The sequence below is a fragment of the Emys orbicularis genome, chromosome 6 (genome assembly GCF_028017835.1).
Source record: "Emys orbicularis isolate rEmyOrb1 chromosome 6, rEmyOrb1.hap1, whole genome shotgun sequence".
In the NCBI taxonomy this organism is placed as follows: domain Eukaryota; kingdom Metazoa; phylum Chordata; order Testudines; family Emydidae; genus Emys; species Emys orbicularis.
In genome coordinates, this window is record NC_088688.1 from 65,112,950 (window position 1) to 65,123,557 (window position 10,608).

Sequence of the window (10,608 nt, forward strand, 5' to 3'; positions counted from 1 at the left end):
GATCTGTGCTATTGCCTTCCAACAAACCTTTTACTTAGAAGATGGTTTAGATTAAAAAAACCCCCACATAGTTCTCACTTTGTTTTGCTTCTGAATAATTAAGTCATGAAGTAGTACTTGAAATATTGTATCCATTTGGAATTTTTAGTCAATATTTGTACTGCAGTGGCTTCCCGAAGAAAGTGTTTAGTATAAAACTGTTAGAATCACCACCAAACCTGCAGTTAATAAAAAGTTTTAAAAGGCTGACTTAAACATCCTCCTTGAAAATGAGAAAGGTGGGCCTTACTCTATATAAAATCAAGTCAGATAATCTAAACAAAAGAGCAAATGCTGTATTTAAAAACTCAGTGTTGGCAAAACATTTGAAAGTTGTAAAGTTATACTAGATTCACGAAGTAGAATCTATGTTATGTAACAGTTTCAAAAAATTTGTTAGTGCTAAAGGGAACAGACAGCAACATACTTATTGTAACTGGATAATGCTTTATAAAAATCTCTGTTTAAACACAATTACTTTATTGTGCACATTGTGTATTCTGATTCATTTAATATAAATGCTTTCCACATACCTTTTACAAGTTAATGCATGCCACATGTGCTCCTGTGAATCTTAAATGCATTCCCAAGTGTTCTCTACCAACTTTTTAAACATATTGTTGTTTTTGTCTGTCTTCTGGACTGTCATTTGATTCTCCCTTTCGCTCTTTTATTTCCATAACTTTGTGATGTCCTTACAACCTCTAACCCATTTCACAGACACTCTCCATCCCCTTATTCTCCCCCGCCGCCCCCCTTCATCTTTAGTTCAAGGAATACATTGAAACAAGTCATCTTCTGACAGTGCTTTACCTTATTTTCTGGGCCTCATGCAGAACATCCACACCTCTTTAGGTGCTGGTCCATTTCCTCTGTGGAATTTCTAAGCTCCAGTGATATGTGTGTCTAGCTATTAAATGTAGGACAGCAGGATGGCTTTTTAAATTGCTGTGTTAACCCTTTCGTGTCTTGCATTTTGTGTAGTCTGGGTAAAGGAAATTTCAAAAAGTAAACATAAACAGTTAATTTTTCTAAAATTTTCTTTTTAAATTCCTATGGATTTTCTATAACAGCTGTTACCGTAGTAGTAGTAGTAATCATCATCATCAATAGGCATTGAAACATAGGTGGGTTGTTGTTTTTTTGTTTTTGTTTTTTTTAGTAAAGCATGTGTCCTGACCTACCCTGACATTGTCCCACTAAATTGTTCGTTAGAATAAAATGTAAATATTTTGGAAAACATTTTCGTGATGGTAACACTTTCATTAGGTTAAAATTAAATCTTGTTGAACTTACAGTAATGCAAAGAAAGGGTTTGCGCTTTGCATGCATGCATAGTATTTTTATATCTTACACTTATGCCAAACACATTTATTTTAGTGCTTATACTGCAGCTTAGTTGCTGTCATATTAAAGAAAGTATACATGAAGTTGTGTGGTGGTGTTTGTTTTGCATATGACAACTAAGTTTCTAAAAACATGCAACATTATAACTGTTATAGTGTAAGTGAAGCTGACTTAAGTACCCTTGAGCAGCTTGCATAGCAGGATTGGCTCTCACTTGAATCCAAGGCTGGGTCCAAATATGAATACAAAAGCTCACGAGTTGAAATTTTGTAGAATTATTTTCTATGTAAATGCTTAGTAATGTTTTTTGAGGGAGTTCAGATATTGATACCTTTACCCCCCAAAAATGTACCTTGAACTGAAATTCTAGATATTCTTTAAGTATTGTCTTTTCATTGAAATAAACATCTTGGAAGAAATATACCAATTTATAATTTTTCAGTTCAATACTGTAAATTTAATGTTGCAGCTGTATATGAGAACACTAATGTGGACAAGTGTCTCCTCTTTTGAAATGCTGTAGGATGCACGTTTCATTGAGTGCTATCAAGCTTACATCAGTTCACAGAACTGCACTATTAACCATAGATATGTATTTTAAATGCTTTGTTTTATTTCATTAGGAATAAAAATGTGCATGGCTGGTTTATGAAATGTCAATATGTCTATAGTAATATTGGAAAATAAAGTTAAATATCACTTCAGTTTTGACTTGGTATAGTTTACAGCTTTAAGTTGTGAAATTTCTAGTGATGTAAATTATTGTTTTAGTAAAGATAGGTATAAATGTGTGTTATAAAATTAAAATATAGTCTCAAGGTACAAAAATTCTGGTAGTGGTCTTGGTGGACCTTAAGGTGGAAACCTAAAGCAAGTCTTGTTCCTAGAATACCTGAGAGGATAGAGAGTGTATGCTACAAGGTGTTGCCTGTCAGGAATGCCAATGTTATTAGCTGTTCTCTGTAAGAGCAACTCAGTTAAAAATGTTCACAGCATGACCATGCTGCTACTCCATCTTGAATGAATTAGCTACCTATATATTATTATGACTGGTATGGGAACAAGTAGGGAAAATACTGATATTCCCTGCCTTTTATAATGATTGAATAAGTTTGTCCGGAACAGTAGTTAACTTAATGTACTGAGCAAAGACTAGAGCAAAGATATATTTTGTATCTATACACTGATTTATGTGGACATGGGTTTTGTAGTATGTAGTACACTATCTTGAGCTTACTATATGATGGAATCTGACATACCTTGTTCTAACTCCATATTGCATAGCGTCTTATGTCATGACTTCGAGGCTATTGTATGTTTGCATGTTTTGATATCAAACATGTACTTTGTTCATTTTTATGCAGTGTTTCCTGTCTGTACAACAGCTCCATTCTGGTCTTATTTCTAATGTCTGGAAATTCTCTCTCTCTCTCTCTTTATTTTTGTAGGTTTTGAACTATATTCCATGGTGCCTTCCATCTGCCCTCTAGAAACCCTGCACAACTCCCTGTCTTTAAAGCAGGTGGATGAATTTCTTGCCTCCATTGCTGCTACTTCAAGTGACAACCTACCGGAGATGTCTACTGCTTTATGTTGTAATTAATTTTTTTTACTGTAAACCATAAACACTATTGGTCATAGTTGATCCATAGGCCATTTATCAAAATGAACAGACCAAAAAGATTATCAGTGATTGGATGACTAACATAGCAAACATCAGTGTAAATGGGGTAGGATATGAGGCTAAAATAGGGAAAGAACAAATTAAGAATTACTTAGCCAGTTCATAGGTCTTCAAGTCAGCAGGTCCTGATGAAATATGTCCTAGAATACTTAAGGAACTGGCTGAAGAGATCTCTGAGCCATACACGATTCTCTTTGAGAATTCATGGAGGACAGGAGAGATCCCAGAGGACCCGAAAAGGGCAAACATAGTACTGGTCTATAAAAATGGGAATAAGGACAACCCAGGGAATTATGAACCAGTCAGCTTAATTTTGGTACCCAGAAAGATAATGGATCAAATAATCAAACAATCGCTTTGTAAGCACCTAGAAGAAAATAAGCTGATAAGTAACAGTCAACATGAATTTGTCAAGAACAAATCATGTCAAACCAACAGGGTAACAAAGCTTGTGGATGGGGGAGAGCAGTACATGTGCTATATCTCGACTTTAAGGCTTTTGTTACTGTCTCCCATGATCTTCTTATAAACAAACTAGTGAAATATAGCCTAGACAAGGGGTAGCCAATTATTTTTTTGTCAAGGTCCAAATTTCTTGGTCAAGGTATAGTCAACCTGACTCCAGAGAAAATAATAATAATAATAATAATAATATAAAAAGATAAATAAATAAAAATATTTGGGGTCATTCAGAAGTGTCTGGCGGTCTGGATTTGGCCTGCGGTCCACCTATTGACTATCCCTGACCGAGACAAACCTACTACTGTAAGGGAGAGTGCACAACTGGTTGGAAAACCGTACTTAGAGTAGTTAAGTGGTTCACAGTCAAGCTGGAAAGGCATATTAAGTGGGTCCCGCTTAGAGATCTGTCCTGGATCTAGTTCTAGTCAATATCTTCATAAATGACTTGGATAATGGCATAGAGAGTATACTTACAAAGTTTGTGGACAATACCAACCTGGGAGGCATTGCAAGCAGTGTGGAGGACAATTCAAAGTGATCTTGACAAAATGGTCTGAAATAAATAGGGTGAAATTCTGTAAGGACAAATGCGAAGTACTACATTTAGGAAGGGCTAATCAACTGCACAAATACCAAATGGGAAATGACTGCCTAGGAAGGAGTTCTGTAGAAAAGGATCTGGGGTTTATAGAGGATCACAAACTAAATATGAGTCAACAATGTAATACTGTTGTAAATAAAGTGAACATCATTCTGGGATGTATTAGCAGGAGTCTTAACTGGAGTAGTGTGTCCAGTTCTGGGCACCACACTCATGGAAAGATGTGGTCAAATTGGAGAGAGTTCAGAGGAGAGCAACAAAAATGATTAAAGATCTAGAAATCATGACCTTAAGAGGAAATATTGAAAAAAACTGGGTTTGTTTAGTCTGGAAAAGAGAAGACCGAGGGGAGACAAAACCAGGGGTGAAAGTAACTTAAAGGACTTACCGGTATGCCGGAGTCCTGAGCGGGGGTGTGGCCTCAATCAGAAGAGGCATGGCCTCAACTGGACGAGGCAGGGCCTTTCAAGATTTAAAGGCCCTGGGGCTCCGGCTGTGGCTGGGAGCCCCATGGCCTTTAAATCATCCCAGAGCTACCAGCTGCAGAGGCGGCTGGGAGCCCCAGGGCTCAGGGGTGAATTAAAGGGCGCGGAGCTCCGGGTCCTTTAAATCACCGCCTGAGCCTGGCTGCCGGAGCTCCAGCGGGGATTTAAAGGGCCCGGGGCTCCCCGCAGCGGCCGGAGCAGTGTGTCCTTTAAATCCCTGCCCGAGCCTGGCTGCCGGAGCTCCAGCAGCGCTTTAAATGGCCCGGGGCTCCCCGCAGCGGCTGGAGCCCTGGGCCCTTTAAATCACCGCCACAGAAGCCGGTTCAGTCCGGCACAGCATACTGGCTCTTGCCGGTACGCCGGACCGGACCGGCTTACCTTCACCTCTGGACATAACAGACTTCGAGTATGTAAAAGGTTGTTATAAAGAGGAGGGTGATACATTGTTCTTATTCACTGAGGACAGGACAAGAAGTAATGGGTCTAAATTGCAGCAAGGGAGGTTTAGGTTAGACATTAAGAAAATCTTCTTAACTGGAAGGGTAGTTAAGCACTGGAACAAATTACCTGGGGGGTGGGTGTTGTGGAATCTCGATCATTGGGGGCATTTTAAGAATAGGTTGACAAAGCTGTCAGGGATGGGCTAGATAATACTTAGTCCTGCCTCAGTGCAGGGGACTGGACTAGATGACCTGTTGAGGACCCTTCCAGTCCTACATTTCTATGATTCTATAATTTACCAAAAATGTTAATCAACTCTTAATGTGTTTGAAATACTTTTTCACTATGTGGTCATTGGTTTCTCTGGAATATGGCAAACTTGGAAACATTATCATACTTGAACCAATTAATCATTCTCTCATTTTAGAGAGATCACTCTTCCCCACCCACATTATTGTAACTCTGGAATGCAGGAGAAAATCAATTTTACTACTGTCAAATATGCAGTAGTTTGTGGTTTACACTATATTTCCATGTTGGTTGTAATTTGTTACAGGATATCTGTTAATCCCAATGTTAACTAAACCAAACTCAAATATGTTGTGCATCGTGTATGCTTTGTGGTGTGTATATTATGGCAAACAGATGTTAAACTACACAGTTAACCAGAAATACAGGAATAGAAAATATGATATGTTCAACCTGGCTGAGCTAATGTTGCTTCTGGAACCATAACATCTGTATTTCCTGTTTCTTTTTTATTATTGAATCTGAATGTTCCACATGCACAATATCTTTTCATTTAATTTTCTTTCTATAAAAGATTCCTTATGCTACATGTTAATGTTTAAATGGTCCTGAATAGAACTTCAAGTTTGCATCTCGTTGATGTGAATGTGCTGGGAATGATTGCCTTCCACTGTGTGTCTGTTGCTGCTTCTCTTGAAACAGTTTTCTGCAATGCTAGACTTGCAACACGTGTGGTTTTCACTGTGATTTTTGTACTTTTTGCATAGGGTGAAAGGGGAAATGCAAACTTGTGAGGGGCATGTAAAGAAATCATACTTCTTGTGGGAAAAATTGTACTTGCTATTCTTTGATATAGTATAACAAACAAGATTAGAGATGCTTTCCTCTTTCTAGTGTTTTTACTTTGACAGCACTTTATGAATAGTCAGTTTCATTTTTTACCCAGTGTAGTCAATTCCGCATCTTGTTTTATGTGTCTTTTATACATGAACAGATGGAGAAACATTTTTTTGAAATAGAAAAATGGTTATAAAATGACAAAAATGTACAGGGAGGCTCACCAGCAGTTATACTATGTTTAGGGGGGGAAAGGAGATTTTTAAGTGGATAGTGTTCCTTTAAAATGCGATCTTAATTTTCAGGATGCAATAGAAAAACGAGAAATGTAGACAGCCTAAAATAATTATAGTTTGCGATGTTGAGCGGAAACCTACAGGGCTTGCCACCTAGAGTTTGAGACCTCAAAGAATTAAATGGTTAACTGTTGGAAAAGAAGTGTGTCAGGTTGCCCTGTTTTTTAAGGGAGTGTTTGGCAGTTGGAAGGAGGAGGGAGTCTTAGTTAGCTGCTATGGGGAAGGGCTCCCCTGTTGGTGCAGAGTTGGCTTTTATTGGTAACAAGTTTTGGTACCTGGGAGGAAGGGTCAGTGCTCTTGTTACTGACAGGATGGAGCATGAATGCTTTTGGCAGTGGAAAGAAGTATTTTTTTCCCATCCTATCTCCCTTTGGGGGGAATTCATTTGTGTGTGGACTTTTTCTTCTTTTTTATTTTTTTTTGTCCTCTTCCTATGATGTCTTCTAGCAGTTACCAAATATCTATTTGCTCCGTTACAGGCTTGTTAATTAGACATCTCGGACTAGGTAGAACAAACAAAATGCCAGTCCTAGCAGCATTCCATGCCCTGTCAAAAGTCAGGAGCACTTCTGGCAAAGCAACAATCACTGTTCACTAACCTTATTATTCCTGGCAGTGTGAAGCTTTTGCGTTGCTTTCTTAAGATGGATCAGGCAGATTTTCCTCTCCTTCCCCACACTATGAAGCCATGATAAAGACCAAAAACCCAAAATCCATGGCCGGATTCCAGATTCCATAAGTATGGAATTTGACGTTTTTGTCATTTTGGTAATGTGCAAATACTTGACAAACATTTTGTTCATGATGGTAAAAAAAGACCTTTTTTTTTTTTTTTTTCCCCCTTCAGCTTCTTCAGCATCTTCAAGTTCACTGTCTGGAAGAAAAAGTTCTTTAAATACATACACCCCTGCAAAGATCCAACCAACACCACTTGCAGCCTTGCCTGAGAGGCTAGCAATAGAGAAACCAACCTTATGTAAGTAACTTCTGTCACAGAGGCAGAACAGCAAACTCTTTTTGCTTAAATTTGCCCAATAGATATTCAAGATGCAAAGATTTATTACGTATTAAGATAGTCTGCCATCTACCTGTTGAATCATTTCTTCACGAATGTTATGAAATAACTGCCTTATCCTTGTATTTGGAATCATTCAGATAGTCACAAAATAGATTCATTATAGCATTGCACAGCTACTTTAAAAATAACACTTCAGCAGTAATGGCTGAACTGAGGCCTCCATAGAATACAGATGTAGTGTACGCTGGTGGTTACAAAAAAAACTTTCAAATTGTATTCAGGTGACTTGGTGGCAGTCAATCTGCAGTTAGGACTAGACTTCCAGACTTAGACTCAAGGCAGTTAGACACAGTAAAAAAATAATAATCGAGCTACTGTGTGTTAAATAAATCAGCAGAGAGGAAAGGATCATTCCACCCATGCTGGTGAAGGTCTGAGTAGTGTCCCACTGCTCCTCGTAGCCCCATAGGCTTTAGATTTTAGTTTTGATGAGCTAGACTTGGGAAGGCTTTATGCGTTGATACTGATCAAATTCAGTGTTTCTCCCTGTGTTCTTAAACAGCTGAAATTTAGATACGCTAATAGCCTTGGAATGACACATACAAACAGAAATAAATAAAACTACCTATTAAACAAATTTTGAATTCTGACTAATTCTTTGCAGCTGTTTATCAAATACATGGGGCACTTGTTACATTGTTATAGGATCATAGACTCAAAGGACTGGAAGGGATCTTGAGAAGTCATCTAGTCCAGTCCTTTGCACTCATTACAGGACTAAGTATTATCTAAACCATTCCTGACAGGTGTTTGTCTAACCTGCTCTTAAAACTCTCCAATGATGGAGATTCCACAACTTCCCTAGGCAATTTATTCCAGTGCTTAACCACCCTGACAGTTAGGAGGTTTTTCCTGATGTCCAACCTAAACCTCCCTTCTTACAATTTAAGTCCATTGCTTCTTGTCCTATCCAATGTTAATATGATCCAAATGACACTGAGAGCTCTTTTTCAACTGCTCCTTTCCTATGTTCTTGGGTTTCTTCAGAGTGAAGCCATTTTTCTAACAATAAATTTAACCTTGTACAGTAAGGTTCAGTTTCTAGTGACTGATCCAGTTTACAGCTAAATTCTGTAAATATATTGTGCAACAGATGAATCATAAAGAGAGTGACTGACTTTCACCTTAATCATTTGCCAGTAGATCCATTCCAGTGAAGCCATTCTCCACAGGCCCAGTGACTATTTAAGAAACAAAAATGATCCTAGGTTTTTTCCTAGCACAGACTGAAATCTTTGTAAAGTTCATCCACCTTTTAATTCTATCCAGTATTGACAGGTTCTGTCTCCAAAAGAAGCATGTCTAAATACTGAGTCCTATAAACATAGCCTTCAAATTCTAGATTTGCCTAGCAAGGTTCACTCTATGAGAGTCTGCCAACTTCTTACCCTATGTCTGTCCAGGAGATTTGAAAAACAGAATTATCTTCTCTACGTGCATTTACAAAATGCTGTTCTTTAGATTTGACCTAGCTGTTACAAAATCTTCCATTTGAAGGGTCCTCAGACTTTTTGGCCCTCCCTATTTAATACTTTGGTGTTACATCATTTTGATGGCTGTTATATATATTTTCGGGAGGTAACTATCTTATCCCTTCAAGATGTCTTATGCTTGTTCTTCAGGATATGTCTTGTTTAATTTTTTGTTTCCCGTTGCAATGTAATCACCCCCCCGCACCCCCAGTCAACCATTTATCTTCTCCAATATCCCTTAAATCTCTGAAGTTTGTCTTCTGTCCTTTTTAATTGGCTATTTGGGGTCTATTGTTGCTTCCTGCTTGAAAGAAACTGACTGTTGGAGCACTGGAGCCAGTCTAACTATCACAGCAGGGATACCATATAACTCCCCTATTGGGTCCAGTGTTTTAGAACCTTTGGCTGAGATTTCCCATAAAGCCTATGCACAGGTACATGAATCCAAGAATTTTTATTTATTTGACTATAACTAACCATATGAAAGACTTCAACACTAAGTGTATACGGAAATCTGTTTAAAAACGCTGTCAAGAACAATTTGTAAAAACTTTCCTTTATTTGTACTACAGCTGAGAAGCTTGAAAATATTTTTTCCTACCAACTTCCTGCCTCTTCATTAGAGAGAAATAATTGTTTGTTTTTCTGTGGCTTTCAAGCCGATTCAGATCAATATAATTTGTTAAAATGTGTTCCCTCTTCTGGTTGTCTGACTTCTATAAGAGCAGATGTTAGAGGGTTCCACAAAGAGTTGCTATTGGTGCGTTAATTTTTTCATCTGTGGCAGACTATTGAATTTCAAGAGTGAATTGCTTAACACAGTGTAACAATGTCAAAGTAGGTCTAACTTTAAGTCCAAACATCTCAAAAGTGACTTAATTAACTTGATGCATCTGAAGAAGTGGGTTTTTTACCCACAAAAGCTTATGCCCAAATAAATCTGTCAGTCTTTAAGGCGCCACCAGACTCCTCATTAAATAACTTGAGTTACTTAGTGATTATAATGGGTTACTTGAGTTCAGTTTACAGCAAGATTGATGTAAGTTTTAATATTGACCTTTCTTTTGCTGTACAATCTTACCACTGTGGGGTTTTTTTGCTTCTCTGCAGCTACCAGTGGACCCTCCAATGGCATCTCTGATGTTACTCCATCTCCTAAAGAATCTAGCTTGATGTAAAATTTGGTGATGAAACCCTTACTGAGAAGAAATGAAGGACTTCAGACAAAATTGGAAGCATCTTCCTTCAAAAACAATCTTCAGTATGCATTTTTTAATGGTAGAAAAGCAGACTAAATCTTGACTCAACTCTCCAAAGCCATTCATGTCTCTGTCTGTCTTGGTGCACTTACCTGTATATAAATTTAAATACTCTTAACTAGTGCACACTGTATATATTCAGCTGAAAGGTCTCTTCTCATTTTCTAAAATATTTAAGGCAAAGAGGTAATGAATTGCACAACTTTAATGAAAAAGCTGCACATCAGTTTTTTCAGTGTCTGTTTACTATATATGTATACTAAGCAAAAAGAAAAACACCCCAACCCAACGGTATGTATTATAGTGGCTCTCAAAGCGCCACTGTAGTCATTATAAACTCCTGTTTTCAGGGGGTTTA

At 37.8% G+C, this 10,608-nt stretch overlaps 1 protein-coding gene across 1 annotated transcript in view; it reads left to right on the top strand.

Moving 5' to 3' along the window:
- Positions 1-10,185, top strand: part of PPIP5K2 (diphosphoinositol pentakisphosphate kinase 2) — a 93,130-nt gene extending 82,945 nt beyond the window's left edge. Inside the window, exons 29-32 of the mRNA XM_065405953.1 lie at positions 876-932; positions 2,835-2,981; positions 7,289-7,417; positions 10,102-10,185. Coding sequence (XP_065262025.1) covers positions 876-932; positions 2,835-2,981; positions 7,289-7,417; positions 10,102-10,169 — 401 coding nt within the window. The 3' untranslated portion in view covers positions 10,170-10,185. The remainder of the gene's footprint in view (positions 1-875; positions 933-2,834; positions 2,982-7,288; positions 7,418-10,101) is intronic.
- Positions 10,186-10,608: the final 423 nt, after the last annotated feature.